At 40.6% G+C, this 24,299-nt stretch overlaps 1 protein-coding gene across 1 annotated transcript in view; it reads right to left on the bottom strand.

The window, feature by feature from the left end:
- Positions 1 to 6,404: 6,404 nt before the first annotated feature.
- Positions 6,405 to 24,299, bottom strand: part of cdkal1 (CDK5 regulatory subunit associated protein 1-like 1) — a 230,031-nt gene continuing 212,136 nt past the window's right edge. The window contains exons 14-15 of the mRNA XM_083894656.1: positions 21,817 to 21,981; positions 6,405 to 6,787 (exon numbers count right to left, since the gene is read on the bottom strand). Coding sequence (XP_083750782.1) covers positions 6,626 to 6,787; positions 21,817 to 21,981 — 327 coding nt within the window. The 3' untranslated portion in view covers positions 6,405 to 6,625. The remainder of the gene's footprint in view (positions 6,788 to 21,816; positions 21,982 to 24,299) is intronic.

Raw genomic sequence — 24,299 nt, 5'->3', positions numbered from 1 at the left:
CTCAGCCACCTCAGTTACTTGCATGTCACAAATGTAATTAAATTGGCACTAATTCCCACTGTCATTACCCCCCGGAAAACTGCTATAAGGGTAGAAAACACACACACACACACACACACGCTGAGAATGCTTTTTTCTAACATGAGACTTGGAAGCGAGTCAACAAAACCATAGTTGAGGTCCGTCAACAGTCTTGCAGATGAATGTGCGGATACGCGGTTACCTGAGATTCCAAACTGTTTTTTCCTCATGAAATGAAATGTTTTAAAGATGAGAAGAACACGAAACCTCCGCTCATGATAAATAATGAGCACAGTGAACAACGGCCGTGTTTACCATCTTGGAGTGAAGCAGCGTGTGTGTGTGAAGAGCTACGTATGCAAATGATATTGTGTCCACTCCAAACAGGCTGTGCACATAATATTCATGGAATACTGTAAATAAATGTCAATTATAGTCAACGTGTGTGCAAACAGTGACTCTGTTCATGGGTGAAGATGGAAGAAAAGACACATTTTCAGTCTTTGCTTCTCAGTTCGAGTTTAAAGGGACACTGTGTAGTATTTATGGGTTTATATAACCCAAAATCCACTTTTTCCATACATATTATGTGCTCCTGCATTGTCTAGTTGCTGTATAATAGTTTTTGTTTCATTTTCGTAGCGTTTCAAAAAGGCGGGCCGCTGTTGCACAGCGAGACGCCATGTTTCTACCAAAGCCTGTATGGACAAACGCGAGAGAACAAATCAACCGTCGCTTTACTTGTAACAGAAGACCTTAAACACACACACAAACACCCTTACTGCATGCTTCGGTGTTAAAACAAATTTGGTGATACAAGCGCTCTGATCCTGTAAATATTTCAGTTGCATCTTCAACATTTTTGTATCTGTAAACTCAGGATGAAGCTTCTGGCTCACATAACTGACGGCAAAAACACAGAGAGAGGGAGAAAAAAACAAAACAAAGACCTGGCAAAATGTCAGATTTCTCTCTATAATTTACAGATTTTTGTCAGAAAAACTAACAACAAAACTAAACAAGGTATGTTTTAACTGAAGCATTGGGGGGAAAACACTGACTGCCTTTTCTTCTTGTATTGTCTTGTATTCAATAGACAAGACAATAAGGTGTATATATCCTGAATATACTGTATGTATATGTTGACCAATGAGACAAATTTGGCGTTTTGTTTCACTTTGAAGGACTTTTTGTTTACAATTACCTCGACTCATTTTTCCCCATGAAGATTTTCAGACAAACACAAGAGCGGGAGCTTCATGGAAAACACGGCGAGGAACTTGACTTCGTTAGGCAGAAAGGAAAAGGTCACCGTCTGAGATGGTGGCTAATGAGAAGCTCTGTCAGCAGCAGCTAATGTCAACATCCTCTGCCAGTTGTCGGCATCAAGTTCTGTGGGCTTGAATTCATTTTACACGTTCAGTTTATTCCGACCAGGACTCATCCTCAAAAGAATAAAACTTTAGATTAGTTTCGATATTCCTTCCATAAACTCAGCAACAGGAGGAGATCCTCAGCTGAGGCAAAGATGAAATTCAAGCCGAGCACATCTCGAAGCCTGTCAATAAGGAAAGAGTCTAGGAATGACAACATTACTTTCTCTGTTGATGGTAGAGAATATCCAGTTGTTGGCAGAAGCCTTGGGAGAAAAACACACCACTGAGTTCTCATATAAGCACATACTGTAGATGCAGCTGTCAAGAGGGCCTGGTGAAGATAGACTAAAGCCACCTTTCCTGGGGAACCACAGACCTGGTGCTATCAATTCACCCTTTACTGTACCACTGCCTGATGTGGCCGCTGAGATCTCTGCAACAAGAGCACAGAGGATGGATTTGAGGGCAAACAACTACATCCATAAAAGTTTAGACCTTCCTCGTTGCCTCTCCAAGTTGTGCTGTTTGAAGGAAAGCAACTCCAATTACCACTGAAGACCAAGGGCCTTTCTGCATGGAGTTTCATGTTCTCCTCCTGTGTGTGGAAGAAGATGGATGGATGGACTCTTTTTCAAGCTGAGAGACTCACCTAACCCAATCATCAAACAAGCCAGGGTTTGAGCAAAAACAGGACATAGATGGAGAGCTGAGCAGATACTTGAGCATTAAATCAGCAATCGATGCACACATCGCAACAGGACGTAGCTGGGTGGCTGCAGCAGAGTCCAGCTCCCAGGATGTGATCAAACGCTTCAAAGAGAGAGAGAGAGAGAGAGGAAAGAGCTGGGGGTCTCAGAAGTCGGCAGAATGGAGAGGAGGAGGAATCCCTGAAGATCAGAGCTGTGAGCCAACGGCAACAAGGAAGACGGACAAACTGGGAGGCAGTTGTGAATAAGACCATGACCTGGGTGGAAGGATCCCCTCAGGCAAGACCGAGCTTCATAATAAGGTCCACATATGACGTCCTTCCAAGTCCTCAGAACATACTGTACATCTCTGGTACGGTGGATGCGGTGCCCAAAACTGTTAGCCGGCAGCACATCATGGTTGGTACAGATGGTGCCATGGCCAAGTGCTCCAGAAACTGGAAGAGATTGTCCTCCAAGCTGCAGATGTGTTTTGTCAGACAGGAAGCTGAAACTGAGAATATGAAAAGGAGAGAGTGGTCCATACTGACACAGGTGGCTGAGGAAAGGAGCTTCTGACTTTGGCTCAGAAGAGACAAAGGCTCATCAGTCCAGCCACAAGGAGCGGTTTGAGACCTCAAATATCATTTTAATAATATCACAACCTCAGAAGAAACACGTTGGGAACCATGGTTTTACACTACACTATATGTAAATATACACACACACACACACACACAAATGTATAACATAATATTATAATCCATATTAAGGCAACGCACTTTCAATGAATCACTGTTTCATGCAGCTCTGCATTGAATAAATAGGTTAGTTTATTGTTTCTGCTTCAGCAATATTAATAACTGTGTGACTATGAGTAAATATATCATTAATGGATGTCAGAGGCCATTCTGATGCTTCTGTTTTTCATAAATAATTCACTGGGGGAGGAAACGACCTAATCACACCTGACGTTAGCACTTCTACTTTTGAAACGGCGGGGATATTTATTGTGGCTGATTACGATCCGACCGGCGAGGAACATATCAGTTTTTATAAGCCGTGCTAAATAAATAATCACACATCACGCTAATCTCCGCTTCTAACGGGAAATAATGATGATGCGACTCAAATGGGCTTGAGCCAAAACAACAGCTTAAATAAAGAGATAAATAGATTTGCGCACAAAGACAAAGACCATTAGTCACAAATATCCAAGTCGAACCCGAACATGTTTAGCTGGTTGTTGCGTTCAATAAAACAAAATAAAGAGAAGTAGTTTCCTGTTGTGTCCTTTAGTACGTTGAGAAACAACATCGTCCTCTTGTTTTATCAGCTCCTTCTCACTAAATTATGTTTCAGCGACAAAACTTTCCTGCATGACATCGTTAACCTTATCCACGTGCATGTCTTTGTAAACGCATCCACTCGAGCTGCGTGTTCCTGCTGCAGCGACACAGAGTTTGGCCTTTTTTCACGGCCGCAAACCGACATCAACCACGTCTACTTTTCTGGTTAGTCGCCACGACGGTTGTCGGCGATGACATCAAACAGTGGTGGTAACATGACGCGTTAGTTTACCACTGTGTGTGATTTTATTGCATTTCTGGGTTTGAATGAAGGCGTAGAAACGAGTTACGGTCTATTTTAAGAGTCGGAATCATTTCCTGTTACCAACTTCAGGCGAGATCAACCGTTTTATCCTGACATTTTACCTCAGCTACTTTATGATGCTGCACTCTTAAGGAATACGACCTTCCTGAAATATTCACCGTCTCACAACATAAAACACACACCTCTTCCAGCACCAGCGACGTGTGTATGTTCTTCTTGCGAGCCGAAAGTTTAAAATACTTAAATCAATGACATATAACAGCACATGGATGAGACACAGGCAGGCGTATTAATGCTCAACCTCCCGTGCATTTCTCTTACGTCCAAAGTCGCTCCGTTTCACATCAAAAAAAGGACACATCACTATGCAGATGACAAATTGACAACAGCTGCAACTGCGGCAAGAATTCAAGAAACTCTCGCTTTTATTGGAAACAACTGAAGTGAATGATGTGAAGTGAATAATGATCTCGTTCTTATGGCTCCCACCTCAATATTTCATAATAAGTGATGATCTCCCAAACATAAAGGGTGTCGTTGCATCCATATTTCATCGGCGAACATTGCAAGTGTAACTGACGTACACGGTGGAGGAAATGTGCTTACAAAGCATCAAAAGAACTGTCACACAGTATGGATGGCTGCAGAATAATATAGGGCACCGCTGGATGGATGTAACAAGCCTTATAGCGACACGCATCATTTGATCACATAACACAAAGCTGGTGTGAGTGTCTATGTGTAAGACACGCATCATTTGATCTGGTAATATAAAGCTTTGGCGCCGGTGTTTGTGTGCAAGTTTGCTTGACGTGCATCATTTGGCCGTCTACTACAAAGTTGCAGGATGCTGAGAGCGAGTATGTGTGTGTGTGTGCGCGCAGCGGCTAGGTAAGAAAGTCAGGGCATACCCATGTGCATCTGTGTGTCAACACAATGGGTGACATGCATCATTTACTTAGATAATACAAAGCCAGTGTGTGTGTTAGTGTGTGTGTGTAGGCTACAAACAGTGGTATCTCTAACAAGAGGTCTTTCTGAATGAGAGAGTGATGAGTCCTGCTACGCCACACACACATACACACACACATGCTGGTTTTCTGCTAAATTAAGCATGGGATGAACCTGCAATACAATGCACACCACCTTCAGACACAGGAACAAGCTCACAAACAAAGCTCAAAAAGACACTTGTGACTGCATCCTGGATTCATATACGTACAAACACACACACATGCAGACACATGTGCCAGAGCAATGTGACACACAAATTGGGCCATGCATTATTTACCGTCTGAGATTTCAGAGCACACGCTGCGACTGTGTTGCACATCCAAAGAAACTCAGACGGAATCTATGCATGACAACAAGAGACAAACGCTGGAGTGAAACACTTTCACCATCATACTGTGATTCTCCAAAAGGAGACGTTGGCAGTAAGTCCAGTACAATGGCCCATAATTTCAAACACACAAATTGATTTTGCTCTTCAATTTACTGTTTTTGGATGGTTGTTGTTTCGGCCGCCCATTGACAACATGGACACGTTTGATCAAGTAATAATTTGTTCATTTAAAAAAAAAAAACAAAGTTAACAAAAGACAAGGGTTAGAGATCTGGGTAGCTCTGGACCAGCCTGGCAATGGACCGTAGGACCCAGCGCACCCTTAAAAAGAAAAATAGATCAAATAAAATAAACTGCCACTAACCTCCAACCAACTGAATGATGTAAACCACCAAAGAGACATCCAGCTCTCTCCTCCTTTTAACCTTCTCTCCCCACGATGACGCCTTCCTCCCTCTGCACTCACAACGCGGGGACACAATCACTGAAATGAAGCACAGATGAGTACAGAGGAAAGACAGAGGGAAGAGAGAAGCTGCAAGCAGCCGCACATACATAGCAATTGCGACAAATGAAATGACACATAATGATAAGTCCACATAGCATCAGAACAGTTACACATACTTTTAACCCTTTTTTCTGTTTCCATTATTAACTGAACGCGTAGTCCGCATGAAAACCAACGATCACGCGTTTATGAATCATGCAAACAGGGATGTTTATTGTATGAGGGTAACAGCAGGAGGTGGATATCACTTACACACAACCACAGGTAAGTGAGGAAAAACACAGTTTCATCTTGCGGCTGATCAGTGTGTGTCTGACCTGAGGTCACAGAGGATTATTGAAATTTCTAAATAAGTTGGATTCAGAAGTGATTTGTTAAGAATGAACTCCTTCTGAAACAGAAAAAGCAATCCTCTGCTGTAACACACGTAACGACGTACATTATTGTGCATCTCTGAAACTATACTCTTATTAAAAAAATAAATACAGTCCTGTACAGATTATTGCTCCTGTTCACAGAGTGTAACTTAAATTAAATCCATTCAACTCTCTGAAACATTGGAATAACCTACAGTATATTTATGGAACTTCCAAAAAACAGTTGAATAGACTAGTAAAACACTGACACATAAATGTAGAAAATAAAAAATAGATGTAAAACATGGACTAGAGCAACAGATGAAACAGAACCTGTACTTGAAATAGACTGACCTAACCCGTCACCTAACCCCTGATGATGTGTTGTTGCAATAGTAATCCTGACGTCACCTGATACAGAGCAGTGTGAAATGTGCAAGGAAAAGGAAGACGACCATAAAACGACTGCAAAGTGGTGAACTACTGTGTATCCTTTAATTAAAAAGTAACAGTTATTAAAAACAAGAGACAAAATATCAGAGAGCGAACAACAAAAAAAAAATATTCATGACTTCATATACGTGTCATTCACTCCCTCTGGTTTTCTCTTTGGGATCATTTCAAACCGATTGAAATCTCATGTTAAACAGGATCTAAGGAAGGTTTCACTGTCCTTTCTCAGGTTCACAGTCTCTCCTCTCCAAACTAAAGCTGCTCCATCAGAACACTTTCTCCACGATAAAGGCCAAGACGGCTGCGAACAGGGTGAGGCCGATTCCCACCTTCTTCACAAGTTCTCTGTCCAGACTGTAAGAGCCGACTAACAAGAGGGTCGAGGAGGTCGTAGAAGCAGGAGTTTGGATGCCATTGGCTACATGTTCCTGTGGGAGAGGAAACAAGAACAAAAACACCTCAGACAACATCTACTGACTGTTTCCCTCTGCAAAGAAAAACACATCTCTTAGGTCAAGTCCAGGTGATGAGTTGACAGTGATACAGTGGCAGATATGAACTGATATGAGGTTCTTACTGATTATGAATTAAGTCAGGAGCAAATATTAAAACATAAATGCTTTTGAATGGTATTGTTTTTGTAACCCATAACTACCGTTTGTATTGAAGGAGTCATATTATACCCTATTTCTCCAAGTTAACTCTGTAACATGCTTTGGCCAAAAAATACGATAAGAATGAAGCACCACAGCAGTTCAATCACCCTGCCAAAACAGCCCTGTTCAGAACGCTCTGTTGAGTAGTATCTCTTTAGATCCACCTTAAAAAAAAGTAAAACAAAACTTAAGTCAGCCACAGAGGCTACTGGGAGCTAAAGGCAATTAGCATTTGGAAAAGTGATCATTTGCAGGCTCTAGCAGGCACATTGCCGTCATATCTAACATGTATCCACTGGACAGATAAATCCTCTGAGGCTGGAAGTTTGTGTAGGACTCTGTGCTGCACTGTGGAGCCAAGAATAGAACTTTTTCGCAGACTTACAGTTTACGGATACCATTGACCTTGCCAGCACTCAAAACGCATGTTTTACGGACAAAGTGGAGCTCCGCGAGACAACGATTCCAGGAATTTAGTGCATTGTGACGTCTAAATGTGCAGAAGTCAACATTGCGTGTTTTATCTCCTGTACTTAGACTGAGGAGGACCACAAAAACATGAGTGAGTCATCTTTTTTCACACTTTGCCGACTGATAGGACCTCCAGAGTCCCAAATATAAGGATGTAAATGATTAAAAAGTTGATTTTGTATAATATGGGACCTTTAAAGGATGCGACGGCACAACTTGACAACCAGAGTATCTACCGATACCGATAACTATGAAGCTGTTGTGTAACAAACATAGTTCTCCCAAAAAGATTAAATAAACAGCCCAAATATGACTCGGATAAAAAAGCTTTACCTGAATTTATTTACATTTCTACAGTCTGTACATATTGAAGCATGCTATATATAGGACGATCTGGTGATTTTGACCATGATACAGATTTCCATCCTTAATTTGTTTAAGTGTATAATCTCTTTGAAACTAAAATATTTTGCTTTTTGCCATCTTGCAAAGCTGAAGCAGAAGAAGAATGGCATCCTGTGAATGTGAAGACCATTGTATCAGGGTGTATGCAGAAATACTGAAGATAATTTCAATACATTTTGAAGACTTTTTCAAGACCTTCGCCAATTAAATCTACGGAGCACAACTATACAAAGGAACTCATAAGCTGAAAAGCATGGGTGAGCATGCCTGCACATTGTTGTTTTTATCAAACGTGGGGAGTAAAATAAAGACATTCATGCTTTTTGCAGTCAAACCCTATTGACAAAATCACACTTAAGACTTTGAAATACTTTTTAAGGGCCATCATTTTCCCAAAATTGATTTATCAACTATTAATACTTTTTAAGACTCTGCAGCTTCCCTGTGTGTTTCTCCGACACCTTTGATAAAGACAGTGGTGTCAATCTGCCGTCTCATCATTCGATGCCATTAATTCTTACACACAGGTCCTTGAATTAAAGAAACGCAGATGCATGCAAATGAAGAAACATACAAACAAACTTCAAGGCCCTGCCTTTCTTTACTCTACGTCTTCTTGCACAGAGGCTCGCGGCGTAAATCAAACATGTCCATAATAATCAGTTAACTTTAGATTAAATAAACTTTTCACATTCATTGCAAATGAAAGGAAGACACTTCAAGGCAGTGGAGAGTAAACAGGTGTTTGTTTGTGTACACGTGTTGGCCTCTTTAATAAAATGTTCACCACTGAACACAAACACAGGAGAGAGTCACACTGAGAGCAGTTATTTCACCATTCATTGATCTGGTCTCAATCACCTTCATAAGCATTTATAAATTCAGCTAACGATGTCAGGACCCAGAAACGTTTCAGTGGCGCCACAGTATAGGACAGCAAAGGCGAACAAAGAGGACTTCATCGTTCCTTCCTCTTTACCCCAACTATGGAAATGAACGGCACAACACAACACAGAATTTTAAATGTGCGGCTTATTATGATACTTTGTGGATGAAAGCGCTCATAAAAAGCAGCCGTTTCCTTATGCAAATGAGCGCATTTCAATTATGACGCCATTATATACGTGTAAATCAGTTAATGCAGCTTTGTCGGGATCCAATTATTACAAAGCGATGTCGAGTGAATCACGAGAAGGAGCGCTGACATTTCTCACTTATTGACGGCCATTCAGTTGGTAATAGTGAATATTGATAAGCAGCCTCATTTCTCCGCTCATTGATCATCATTTTGTCTGATTACACATTTATTTTTGTCTTCTTTTAATCTCGGCATGCGGAGAGACCTGTGATGCAACTGCGAGCAAACCCAATTGATTTGCTGAACAAATAAATAAATAAATCATTTTATTTTCCTCATTCAAGCATTAAACAAATTACACGAGAGAACTCACACTTGTCAACATCTCTGGGTGGAGTGGAAATCAATCTGGATGACCTTGTGGCGGGTTCCTATATATGCCTCGTCCTGCACGACAGATGCTAAAATGTCTTATCACCACAAAGGAAGGTTTGCAGGCTGATATTGAGCAATTGATCAGCGGCTCTCCAGACTGACCTTTAAGCAAGTTCACTGGGGGATAACTATAAGAGGTTTGCCTTTGATATTTACCAAAGGTAAGACTGTCTCGTTCTCTCCCGTCTGCTTCCTTCTTCACTCAACTCACAATTGTACGATGTGTATCCAGTTTAATTATGTTTACCATACTGAACATCCTTTTTACACTTCTGCAAGAAGTTAAACTCTTTAAACTAAAGTTATCAACTGCTAAACTGTTGTATTTATATATGCAAACCTACGGCACCTTTGACCAACGTGCCCGGGAGAAAAAAAAAGAATGACAGATTTTGCGGGAAACACAACACCTACCTGTGTGTGCGATATTTATCCTAATTTAAGTGAGTAAGCCAGTGCACACCTACACGTGAAACGTGCACACGGTTGTGTATACGAGCAGCTGCGCGGTGTGTGCAACGCCGCCGCTCTTATCCCTTACATTACACCTGCTCCCTTGTCCTTTCCTGATGCTTGTGAACACCACCCACACTCTTCTCTTCAGCCCTTGTTGCTGAATGGTTTTCTCTGTTACCGCGCACAATGGAAGATGGATACTATGACTGGCAACGCCTACATGACACATCCATAGGTCACGTACAGTAACTTCAGACAATGGGTAAAGAGAGATTCAGTAACAAGAGGTCTGGTCGACGCGTCCACATTTGCCTAATGCGAGGATCGCTGTTGGGTTTTCCTGACGGCGAACGCGATACAGTGTTTGTTGTTGTTTTGATGTTGGATGAGGAAGTTTTCAGCTTGAGTGTGCGCTGGCAGTCAGGTCAGGTCACAGTCATTGAGCCTCATTACTGTCAGTTTATGATGCTCATGGGCAACACTATATTCACTTAGGTTACACAATACGCCCTTTTACAAGAGTTTCAGTGCTGACTCATTTCGATATTCTATGAGTGAAGTGGTGAATAAAGCTGGGGACACACTACACGACTTCCACAGTCGTTGCCGATTTTTGAAAAGAACATAACAATGAACACATCAAACTCTCCCGAGAGCGACCGCGTCTATGAGAGTGACAGTTTAACCCTCTTATGACCATCATGATATTCAAGCACCCTGGATTTATTTTTGATTTTATGGCTGGAGAATTGTCAAAAATTTTAAACAAACATCACCATCATTGTTTAGATATTCCCATTTTCTACTTCCTGTCTGTGTGACGCTATTTCCTGCGTCCCACCTCCTCTTTTTCATGAGCTGTTAGCAACATGTGTTTTATGAATGTGCATCTCTGGGTGGCTCACGATTCGATTCAAAATCGATTCTCGATTCAAAAATTGATACAATGCATAGTGTGTTAAGGCATCAAAACAATACAGTTTGTATAAGATAATGTGATCACACAAAGGCAAACTTAAGACAAAAGTTAACATTTTTCATTCAAAACAAATAAAAACTTACTTACTGTACAAAAAAAAAAAAAATTTACTTAAAATAAATAAAAGCTTAGGCTAGCTGCCTTTTTTCTCCCAGAGGTATATATATATATATATATAGAAAAATAATTAAAAAATAGATTTTTGAAGTTTATGAATCGATTCAGAATCGTGGATGATTAGAATCGCGATTCCTATGTGAATCGATTTTTTCCCCCACCCCAAATGTGTTTGCAGTTGGGTCTGTAATCAGTACACACTCCTCGATTGCCTCTGGAGTGGGCTAAAAAAGATCAAACATGTTTGATTGACTGCGACTGAGGTCAGGTCGAATAGATTTCAGACCAACTGTCCCCAAGTAGTGCTGACTGGTGTAGACTCTGCCCAAATGTGAATTGTGGGTAAAATCTTGGGAGCGTGTGCCCAGCTTAAAAGTTGCTTTATTACATAGACCGGAGTAGGCAAACAACAAAACTATACTGTAATAAATAAGGATATTTCTCACTTGATTTATAACATCAGGAAACATTTTCCTTAGGAGTTCAAGATCTGTATCACTAGTTTCATGTCTTCCTCAAATAGAACATCAATTTTGTAAATTATGTTCCCATTTAGAGGAAAATAGACAAGAAATCACAGCACATAATGAGTGGACACCAGCGTGATTGACGGCTAAAGCTTAGGAGCCTGTTTGCTGATTCCTGTGGGTGACATAAGGACCATTTGCCACTTGGGTTTTCATCATTCATTTATCTCTTATTGCTAAGAATGAATGAATAATGAGAATCTGTTTAAAAATTTAAATTTCAATAAAATGAACCTAATAGGACAAATTAAAATTCCTGCTTACACGAGACAGAATGAAGATTTAGTGTAACGTGAGACAAAAGGTGGAGCTGACTAAGAGCTGAGGAGTGATAGAAAGATGAATCTACTTATCAGTCGCTCCGCAGGTGTCTTTATCAACAGGGTGCCACGACAGAGACTGAATAGTGCAGTCTCAAATCTATTACTAGTGAGGAGGATAAGTGAAAATCCAGTGTGCCAATGTGCCAGTAGGTGCATGTCAGCACAGTGGGAGATAGAGGAGAGCAGAGGGTAGAAGTGGAAAAACTGAGAGGAGATGAGGAAAGGGTGGAAAGGAAGCACCAGAAGATGAGAGTTGCAGAATGTGTGTGTGTAAGGTGTGTATAGGCCTGTGGTGGATAATGTCTGTCTTTCTGCTCACAGCAGTAGAACAGTCAAAAGTAATCCTCTTGAAATTCATCTAACACAACACCAGGGATACAGAGAGGTGAGCACAGCAATATACTTCATATCCAACAATTTTCCTGTCTGACTTTACAATTCTATTTTTTATTTTTTTTTTAAATCTCACGTTCGCACAAAAAGATAAATATTGAGATACACACACACGCACACACACACAGCACAAAATCCATATATGCAGCGGTCACATTTCTAACATGATCCTCACCAGCTGTCACTGTCACTCCAGACACACAGAGATCGTAGACTGTGTCTGTGTGTGTGTGTGCGTTTGCATTAACAGAGTGATGGGCTCCTTAGTCACGGGTGATGTAACAAAGCCTCTGCTGCAGTAACTGTGCCCTGCAGCTGTATTTACCACTGGACAAAAGGATGAGAAGAAACTAAAGGGTGATTACACATAAAGTTCCTATAAAGATAAATGTCTTCGTTGGAGTAAACTCTATCACGGAGTAGATAGTGTGTGTCAGTGCCGCTGTTTAAAGGTGGAGATTACACCACAAAGAGTAAAAGAGGCTCAGTGTCTGAACTTGACTCATATGTACTTTTTTGTCCGTCTCTGTGTAATCTAGAATTTCCACGTCTGTTGTCACAAACGCGTTTCCTCGAGCGACGTTACAAGCACCCGCGCAGCACCTTTGTAACTCGACTCAAGCCCACGCCCACAGGTTTAAACAATACAACAACCATCGCTAAAGATCACAGTCAATACCTGCTTAAAGTTCATCATCGTATTTTTCATCCTATGAATTATTCTCTTAAATGCAAGCGCAAGTTGAGTTTTGGTTGAGCGGATTGTGTCGGATCACTTTTCTCCCACAATGCAAAACAAAACAAAAAAGGACACACAACAGTGTCTCCTATAAAACAATTAGTCGGGAACAATACGCTCTGTGTTGAAGGTCACTGTTATTTTATGAGGTGTATTTAAATTTTAACTACTGTTTGGTTTTAGCTGTTGTCTTTAGTGAGTCAGTTGAGTTGGTATCCAGTCGCAGCAGTTAAGTGAGACAAAACACAACAGAGAATCACCATATCAGCAGCAGCAGCAGCAGGGAGGGGTGCAACTGTTTGTGTATTTGTCCTTCTGATGTCACAGTTTGGTGAACGCCTCTACATTTGACGCTGAGCGTGTAAAAAATAATTTGGAGAGCCTAACCAGCCTTATCGCTAATCTTAAAGGACTCATATTATATCCTATTTCTCCAAGTTAAACTAGTTCCCTGGTGTCCTAATGAACATGTCTGTGACATGCTATGGTCAAAATACCATAAGGATGAAGCACCACAGCAGTTCAATCACCCTGTCAAAACAGCCCGGTTCAGAACGCTCGGTTTAGTAGTATCTCTTAAAAAAAAAAAAGGCTACTGGGAGCTAACATCAATTAGCATTTGGAAAAGTGATCATTTGCAGGCTCTAGCAGGCACATTGCCGTCATATATAACATGTATCCACTGGACAGATAAATCCTCTGAGGCTGGAAGTTTGTGTAGGACTCTGTGCTGCACTGTGGAGCAAAGAATAGAACTTTTCACAGACTTCTGTTTCTCGGATACTGTTGCCCTCGCCAGCACTCTCGCGTGTTTTACGGACAAAGCGGAGCTCCGAGAGACAACAATTCCAGGAATTTAGCGCATTGTGACGTCCCAAGGAGTGTGGAAGTCAACATCGTGTGTTTCATCTCCTCTACTTAGACTGAGGAGGACCACAAAAACATGAGTGAGTCATCTTTTTTCACACTTTGCCTACTGATAGGACCAGCTAATGCTTAACCCAAATCTTAACTTCACCACAATTCAAATCTTAGCCCTAAACTTAACCACTTCCACAAAAAATGAGGTTCAGGACCAGGGTTTTGGTCTCCATGAGGACGACCAGTCCTGACAAAGTCATTGTTTATGCTCAAAAAGGACTAATCGCGTTAACAAATACAAGCCCCCGACATAAACACTGAGCTTACTACAACAAGACAGTTAAAGTCAAAATTAAAGTACTTTGTTCAGAGAAGTTTATTTACAGAGTGGATACTGGAAAAACACTATATCTATGATGACACTGAAGAGAAAAGGTAAAAACATGTCCTTATAAAGATTACTCGATAACTAAACATGATTTTCCTTTCAGTGACACGGCTTTTGATTTGTGTTTTATCATTCACGTCTTCCATCTGAGCTTCAGAAACAAAGCTCAGAGCGAAGAGCATTTCAAACCCCTGCGACATTTAAGTAAACAAAACAGAACAAGGTTGCGTAACGCCGTTTGACATGTTGGGTAAGACTGCCGAAAATAGATGCTACAATTCTGATAGCTTAACATTTACTCTCTGTTACGGTGACGTTGGTCCTTCAAGTGTACATAAAGCGGAGGACACGTAATACAGCGCTTAAAATAGCGATGGCTAAAGGCATGACAAATTATTTGCTGCTAGAATAAACAAGATCTTTTGATATTTTAAATACATTTTGAAAACAGACTTTAGTCTTGACCAGAAATGAAAAGCCTCATCCTTGATCCTGACAATAAACTCGACGACAACGCGTGCTGATAACGCAACAACAAAGCAACAACACATAATGATTGCGAGTCAATTCAGAGGAGTTTGATTCGTACGAGCATTATGTCCGATTGCTTCTATGTTTATCTCGGGCATATGTGTGTGTGTTTTTTCTCTTCAACACAATCACTTTGTTTCATACAGCCTGAGGCTAGACGGAGTCTGCCAAACACACCAGGGGAACTGAGCACCAGTGTCTGTGTGCCTACAAAAATCACTGTGTTTGTGTGTGTGTATATGCTTTTTGCCGTCTATAGGATAAGTATCATGATGCAAAGCACCAGCAATCCCACAAGTCAGTCTATACTATCTGACCATGTTAATGCAGTGGTTTTTTTTCAAAACATTTCAAATACACACACAGACACGTGGGCTTTATTGGTCAGTATCAACAACGGAATTGATTTTATTGTTGTTTATTCTAACTTTGCAGTAAAATGGTCAGATATAAGAAAATAGAGCAATTTGAAAGTATTTTCCTCTTCCCAACCAGGAACCAAATGCCGGTTCACACACTCACCACTGTATTTTATATCAATCTGTCTTAACCGGAGGAGGAAAATAATGCATTAGCTGATTTCTTACTATCATAAATATATCTTATGTATATTTCTAGCCTCTTATCATACCATAACAGTAACTACAGCACCAGGTCTACGTGTTGCTGTTGTTGTTGTTGTAGTACATAACCTCTTCGAGGGGCTTGGGTTAAGGACCTTGCACTTCTGCACTTTACTTTATTATGTCATTATACACTATTTTAACTCATTGGCTGCCAATCACATCTATAGAAGTGTCAATAACGTTTGATGAAAGAAGAGTCGACTCTTTCTTTTGGTAATTTCAGTGTTTAGTCATAGAACACACTGTTTTGTGGGTCTTGGAAAATCATTCAAAATGCTGTAAAACGCTTGGCAGTATGGGGCTCTCTGCGCCGAAAATGGCTGGCAGCCAATAAGTTAATTACCTCCTTTTAAATTTTATATTCTGTTACGAGAATTATATCTGAATTGCCTCGTTCCTGTAACTTTTTGTACTGCATGTGGACATGGCTAACCAGCACTCTCAAGTTTGGGCTCCTTTTGCTATATTTAGAGAGAAATAAGTGACTCTAAATGAGAAGTAGTGCAACATGTTTGAGTGATTTAGCAAAGCCAACACTCAGCAAAACTAACGTGTTTTTGTTTTTTTTCTCTCTCTGCTGCCGTCAGAACAGCAGCATCTTCAGTGCAGCCTTCTGGCTCCCAAACTGACAAAAACTTGAGTGAGCTAACAGTCGTTTTTGGTTGAATGTGTTGCATCTTACTCCATGTGCTGTTGGCATCACATCTGAGAAATTATAATTCATGTGTTTTATAAGCCCGGGGACAAAGTCAGTCAAGCAGCAGCCACAGAAATCAGTCCAAACGAAAGAACATGACTCAGCTGATGTCGCTGGGCTGTCGCCAAGTTTCTTCCAAAAGAAAAATAAATATTATAAAGTTGTTTCGCTGCAGTGGAGTTCATTAGTTTAAACGGAAGACGTTGCTCCCTAGTGGTGAGGTAATAAGTACACTCTTCATGACAGCTCTTATTCTCACACACCTGCATTCAGGCCTTGTGCCCACTAAATAATAAAAAAAAGTGCCAATAGCAGCATCAGTATCGATAAATTCCCATCGATACCTGCACCTACAAGTGATTAAAATAGACAAAAATTAAAAAAGCAACAAGGGAAAAACAACATTGACGAGAGAAATAACACAGGAGTGAAAGTAAAGGAAAGTCAACTGCTGTCACGACACCAAAGAAGAAACAGATTCAAGATAAACAAAGAAATTAAGACAAATGGATAAAGACACAAAGATTACGGGAAAACAAACAATTCTAGCTCTGAAAAGAAAAGAAAAAATCTGTCAATATGGAGAGATGGTGTTCACCACTCCTACTCCCCTCCACCTCCCAGCTACTCCACATCCACATCTTTTTTTTTTGTTCCGTCTTTCATACAATCTGTCAATTTGCTGTCTTGTGGAAGGAGCACAGCTATTTTCTTCTCTCTCTCCCATTCTCTCGGTCTCCTTGAGAAAGTATGCTGTGAAAAGAGCTGATTATTGGATGGCACTCAAGCTGCTTTCCTGTCTCCTGATCTCTCCGTCTACCTTGCTCTCCCTCCCTTTCATTCCTGATTCATTTTTTGGCCTCTCTCTGTCTCTCACACATACCTCTCCCATTCTATCATTTAATTTCATCTGAGGAAGAGGACTGGTGAAGATATACTTTCTTTTTTCCCTACCTTCACCATGCTTTTGAGTGCTTTCTCTGCTATTGTGCCTTACTAAAAGACTCATTACTGGCCTTCCTCTTCTGTGGAAAGTGCTATTTCTGTGAATGAAGGACTGACAGACAGAATGGTAAAGGCAGAGAGGTAGAGTGTGGTAGAGAGAGAGTGAGAGAGAGAGAGAGAGAGAGACAGAGAGAGAGAAAGATGCACTATATTGCCATTAAGAGGATCTCTCGTTGCCGGCTTTGCTTGTTCATACTGAATCAAACAGGCTCATGTAGCACTGCTCATGTGTGAGTCAAATGTTCCAAAATCAAAGGCAAGATGTGTAACACAAAGCATCTTTTTTCACAGTTGTGGATTTGACTCCGGAAGCGAGCAAAAAGGGCAACAAAAAAAACAATGCGTCCAAAGTCTTTTTTAAAGGTCCCATATTATGCAAAATCAACTTTTTAATCATTTAAATCCTTATATTTGGGGCTCTGAGGGCCCTATCAGTCGGCAAAGTGTGAACAAAGATGACTCACTCATGTTTTTGTGGTCCTCAGCCTAAGTATAGGAGCTAAAACACGTGATTTTGACTTTCGCGGTCACTGGGACATCACAAGACGCTAAATTCTGCTTTGTCCGTAAAACACGCGAGAGTGCTGGCGAGGGCAACGGCATTAAAAAAAACGGAAGTCTGCGAATTCTTGGCTCCACAGTGCAGCACAGAGCTCTACACAAACTTCCAGCCTCAGTGAATTTATCTGTCCATTGGATACATGTTAGATATGACAGCAATGTGCCTGCTAGAGCCTGCAAATTATCACTTTTCCAAATGCTAATTGCCATTAACTCCCAGTAGCCTCTGTGGCTGTAGTTTTGTTTTACTTTTTTTTAAGGTGGACCTAAAGAGATACTACTAAACAGAGCGTTCTGAACAGGGCTGTTTTGGCAGGGTGATTGAACTGCTGTGGTGCGTCATCCTTATGGTATTTTGAACAAAACATGTCACAGACATGTTCATTAGGACACCAGGGAACTAGGTTAACTTGGAGAAATAGGGTATAATATGAGTCCTTTAAATCAAAACAAGGCGAAACGGCAATTAGGAGCTTATCAAGTGTCAGAAGGCCAGTGAATCACCAGGTCAAGGATACCAGTTTCTAACAGGGTGGCCTTACAACCTTGCCTCTAAGGAACATTGTGTTCTCTTACATTATTTTGTTTTTGACATATCGCTATAAGTGAAATGTACAAGTAACTGAGCCAAATTTGTAGTCAGAGGTGGAGTGGTGTGTAAAAATAAGAGTGAAATGTCCACCAAGCTGCAAACCTTGAGCTGTTTTTTTTTTGTTTTTTTATATAATCATTCAGTGTTTCAATGCTGTGACATGTTCATGTTCATGTTTTACAGTTTGAGGACATCCGGTTTCAATTCTGTGTTTTTATGAAGAGAATGTTGAAAACAAAAACAACAAACATGATCTTTTCCTAGCAAAAACCAGATGCTTTCTGTTTCCGAAACCTAACCAAACATTCATATCCAGGAAGCTCTTCAGCCTCATTTCTGCCAAATGACAAAAGTACCGCACATAGTTTAACACACTATTACATGGATGTGCCTGTCTGCAGATATGTAAATGTAGTTAATTGCGTGGGAACATGATTTTAGAAGACAGGACCTTTTCATCCAGAATTCATCCTGGAGATCAGTGTCTTCAGATTATCTAAGCAGCATATTTGTGGGGTATGCAAGGACTTGGGGACATGTAAAAACCTTACCCTGAGGTTTTTTTTGTTCTGCCACTCTAACCCTACGGCATGCTGAGCAGTGCACCATTAGATCAAAAATTCCTTTATTCATCCATCCATTCATAATTCCTAACCCTGTATATATCCAAACACCCATGTACCTATTCATCTGCTGTGAACATCCAAGCCATCATGTTTCACATCCATGGAGTCATGTCTATCTGTCCACTTTCAGGTCCATCCATCCACAGCCATCCACATGCTTTCACATGTCACTCCTCCATAAATCACTCCATCCCTCTATCCATCCAACCATATTTCTACATTTTCACACATTAGTATAAGTGGTTGCTGGTGTGCAATCATCTCTCTTTCTCTCTCTCTCTCCATCTCTGAAAAAAAATACATTTAAAAAAATATTTTATGCTTATCCAATCACTCACTCATCCACCAATCTTTCTTTTTTCATTCCCCTCTTTTCGACGCTCCTTTGCATCTTCACATGACACAACAAACCAAAGACTCCACCCTCCTATCCAGTCCTTTATTCTGTTTTTTTCCTCTCCATCTCTACTGAAAGCCTGTAATTACAGACCTTGCCGCAAAACATGGGGGGTGAGTGTCCATCTGCCTTTCCCCTAATCACACATTCATCTCACATGTACACAATGCAGCTCAGTGTGAGGTGAACTCATGCAGAGACTCATAGAAAATAGATGGTCTTCATATATGTACAGTGCTCTGCAAAAGTCTTAAGGCACCACCAGCTTTGTTGTTCTTATGTCTGTCAAATTCTGTGATCACTGGCGTTTTGGCGGATTGGAATAATGTGAAAGTTGGTCTTGCGTGTTGGCGAGCTGTCAATGAGTTTAACTCATACAACATGTGTGTATGTAATGCTTTTGAATGAATTTGGCATAAGAGACCTTTTTCACAGCAGATATGTATCAATATGAAAAAGCAGAACAAAGGGTTTTCTGGTAACACTAATTAGGGTCGCACTCCAGGTTTAAGAGAGCCAGGGTTGTGCTATTGTTCAAAGGTAAGGCTCGGTCACAGAGCTATAGATGTGTTCACATGTGTGCGTATGAGTGCTGTATGTTCAATCAGACCTTTTCATTTATTACACTGGAAACACAGCTGCTCAGTAAATCATACGCACGGACCAGAGGGTGATACAGAAAACTGTGTCTCTGTGTGTGGCTTACAAATACTGCTATGTTTCCAAGTCATTAGGTCACTTATCTATTAGCTCCGGGCTCCAGTGCCACTCTTCTATCATTACAATGCAGGTCATAAGGACTATGGATAACAGATCATCAGTGGCACCCATGGAAATCATTTAATATAACAGCCTGTTAATTGCCAATATGCCGTGGACAACAGAGACGAGCGTTACTCCACACATCCACGGCAACAGTAGAACACATAACTGCCAGTCAACTTCCAAATGTGTTGGCTTCACTGTGGCATTGTGATTTGGCCTTAAACTACAAACGATAGTACATTTTACACTATAAACAAATCATGTGTTCTATTCAGCTATCGATATTTCAAGATGTTGCCTAATGCAGAAACTAAAAGTGGCGCGCACACAATGGCAGACAAAGTCTTTCTCCCACCCCTCTCTGTCAAGCTTTCGACACAATTTCTCATCTGGTACAAGTCATGGAGGAGATAATGACTTTACCTTCATTTCCCTCTGAAATGCCCCCCTGAGAAACATCAAGACCCTAAAACTGATGTTAGGAAATATCTGGACAAAGGTTTTTCTTTTTTTTTTTCTTTTTTTTACAGGAATGAGACCAGACAAAGTTTGAGAAACAGTATGTTGTGCATGAATATGTGTGAAGTGAAACAATATTATTTTCGAAGAATATATTTGTGTGAGTATGTTTTTGGAAGAGTGTACATTTTAGGGAACAGACTTTATGAGGTAACTAGATATACAAGGTCCAGTCCCCACTGCTGAACTTTTCATTGCTTAGTGACGTGCCGCTTGGCTTTCTGTGAAACCTTTCCCATTCCTTCTTTTTTTATCTCATTCTCTGCCAACCATTTCTGTCACTCGACATGCCTTCCTCTTCATTAGTCTATCTCTCTTTCTCTCTCTCCCTCACTCGCTCATGTCTCTGTCTGTTCCTTGGCTTCCCTCCCTCTCTGTCTGGCAGTAAAGGCTGATGAAGTGTGAAATTAGAAAGTGTATCATATTCTGCTCTGTGGCTCCATGTCCTGAGCTATAAGCTACAGCTAGTCAGAGTGAAAAATTACATGCAGTGAAACAGATACATTACCGTGGTGTGTGTGTGTGTGTGTGTGTGCGTGCGTGCGTGCGTGCGTGCGTGTGCGTGCGTACACTTGCATCTGTATGTGGTTGGATGGAAGGAATAGGACAGTTTAACCCAGCCACAGCTTATCTTAAATTACTTATCTCAGGCCTGATACACTGGTGCTTTTGCACAAGCTGCGGAGGCAAGGATGGATTAAAAATGTGTGCGCGTGTATACACACACCCACACACACACACACACACACAATGACTATTTGCTGACAGCACAAAATTTGAATAGCCTGCCTGCGCAACGTTTTATAGTTTTGATGATCACAGAACAAACAGTGAGAGCTTGACAGATATAGGAGAGGTTCTCTTATAACCTGTAAATGACATGAATACATGCATGCATACTGCACAAACAACCTAATATTATGATGTTTTTTTTTATACAATATTTATATAGAAATATATATATATATCTTTTTAAAACAAGTCCTTCTAACATACATAATCATTAATCTAGACTAAATACATCTGAGGCTAATGAATATTAATTTAACACAGTTTACATTTTTAATTTATATTAGATTTATTTATATTAGACCACAGACCTTGGTGTGGAGGGCTGGGGTTCAAATCCCAGTCAGGGCAGGTCAGCTAATACCCAGGGTGGGCAAATGACATGTCATGCAATGTAAAAAGGTTTAAAACCAACCTTGTAAACTCTATTTACTCCGAAATGCATCTCTTTGACCCATCTGTGTGCATTTCACCACAGTGCATCTGCACGCTGGTCTGAACCTAAGCATGTGTGCATTTACCTTACTCAGGCCAGACACCTGTCCTTTCTGAAGTGGAGCCGCAATGGAGGGCGTGAACAGTTTACTGTCTTCGACTGGTCGACCTCTCAGGAAGTGTTTCCCTGCTTCGTATATGTCCACCTCGATCATCTTCCCTTTAAACTCCGCCCTCATTGGCACCAGCACCTGCAATCCAGGAACAACAGGCCACACATGATGTAAAAGATACATTAAAAGAAATAAAACATTAGGAACCGGGACAAAAGTCCATGTTCCATTAAGGCCAATCCAGTTGATCCACTTGATTAACCTTTTGTTCCAACAAATAAATGACCCTGCACATAATATTTCCTGTTAACATTTATTTTTTTCAATTCAAAAGTACAATTAAAATAGTTGTGAGATCAATCAGTGCTGGTTTATCTTATTATTTCACCATGGCAACTGTCAAAGTCTTGGTAGATGATATCAGGATAAGAAGAAAAAAACAAAGTTACATTAGTGTGAGGTAATTTTGTTCTTGGTGACTTCCTGGAAATAAAGATGATGCTTCTCCGTTCATGACTATTCACAAACTAACCCCAGAATTGATTCTTGCGTTCACATCCAGTCTCTATGGTGTTCTGAAATCTACAGTCATAAAAGCATATGCAAATTATCACAGCTACAATAAGGGTGATCACCGTCTTCCATTTTCCACTTCCTTCGGAATTATCGTGATAATGACACAAGTTTAAATACAATAAATAAAAGACTAAATAATGATGATAACAATAGGTCAGTTTACTGATATCTAATTGCTTGCCTCTTCACGGGCTGATCAGATTCAAGATCGTATACCATATCCAAGTTCACTTCTCTGAGCTGCGCGTTGACTCGCATCGTCTCGCGCTCTGTCTTACCATTACGAGACTCTGCAGGGGTAAAGCGACTGACTCGACAGAGAATATCATGGGAGCTGGTGGGGGAAGAGTGACTACTGTGATGGCAGGACTACACCTGGTTCACAGTTAATCTGTCAGTCTTTATCCAGCTGGTGGAATATGATAGGAGATGGAGAACAGTTCAGACACACACACACACACACACACACACACAGCCAGCGACACACCTGCCTAATCAACACACCTGCTGCTCAACACTCTGACCACTGCGAGGGTGTGTGCCAGCGTGTGTAGTCGGCAACCAGGCTGGAAGCAGAGGTGTGTGTGTGTGTGTGTGTGTGTGTGTGTGTGTAGTGTAGGTGAGGGTCATTTGAGGCCCATTAAAGGGTGATTAAATGATGAAAGACCCCGTCCGATTTCATTGGAAACCCCCCTCCTACTTCCTCACATACCCCCCGCACCCACAACCTAGGTTGCCAGATGCCTATTGTACCTGTCAGGATACATTTCTATTCGAAGGTGTAAAAGTGAAACTTGGCCATTTTATTTTCACGTGTTTGCTCATCCAACATTTACCAGTTGAATGTTACAGATCAGGGATGGTGTCCGATATGACATCAATGTCATATATGAGCAGCTATCAATACCGATATCAGTCTGATACAGTTTTTAACCCTTTCACACCTGAGTCTCAAGAAGTCCATCTGGACTTTTTTTTAAAAATTATTTTAACCATAAAAGGCAAGAAATTAAGTGACTTGTGAATTAAGTGCTTTCAGAACAACTTTTAATATCTGGAAGTTATTAACAAAGTACTGCATGTTTTATCGAGAAAAAACACTGAATTTGTACACCAGGTTTTGCGTGTTAAATTTTAAATTTGAACCGTTTAAACAATTTAAAAGAATATTTGGTTTAATCTTTGTCTCAATGTCCAAAAACAGGCCAAAAAATTAAAGGGGTCATATTATACCATATTTCTCCAAGTTAAACTAGTTCCCTGGTGTCCTTATGAACATGTCTGTGACATGCTTTGGTCAAAATACCATAAGGATGAAGCACCACAGCAGTTCAATCACTCTGCCAAAACAGCCCTGTTCAGAACACTTTGTTTAGTATTATCTCTTTAGGTCCAGCTTAAAAAAAAAAAAGTAAAGCGAAACTTGAGGGACAGGAAATGACATCAGCCACATAATCAGTTGCTTAAACTCCCACTTTTCCCTCTACCATTCCATGAATCTATACAGTATGTATACACAGGAAATAGTGCAGTTTGTCAGTGTGGTCCTGTAGCAGGTATTCTGCAGTTTTAACCCCCGTACAGTGTTTCCATACATACCATGCCAGGTTTTCAGACATACAATACTGTGCAAAGGTCGCAGGCTATCACCAGCTTTGTTGTTTTTATGTCTGTCAAATTCTGAGATCATTACCATTTGGATTGAAATGATGATGCGACTTAAAGTTGGTCTGAGTTTTAACTCATACAACATGTGTAACGTAATGCTCAATCATATCTTGAATAAACCTGGCATAATAGACCTTTTTCACAGCAGATATGTTTTCGACATAGGAAAAACACATGTTTTTAGCAATAACATTAACAAGGGTCCCACTCTA

This window comes from Microchirus variegatus (genome assembly GCF_963457635.1).
Source record: "Microchirus variegatus genome assembly, chromosome: 1".
Classification (NCBI taxonomy): domain Eukaryota; kingdom Metazoa; phylum Chordata; class Actinopteri; order Pleuronectiformes; family Soleidae; genus Microchirus; species Microchirus variegatus.
This window is presented reverse-complemented; position numbering and strand designations above follow the sequence as displayed.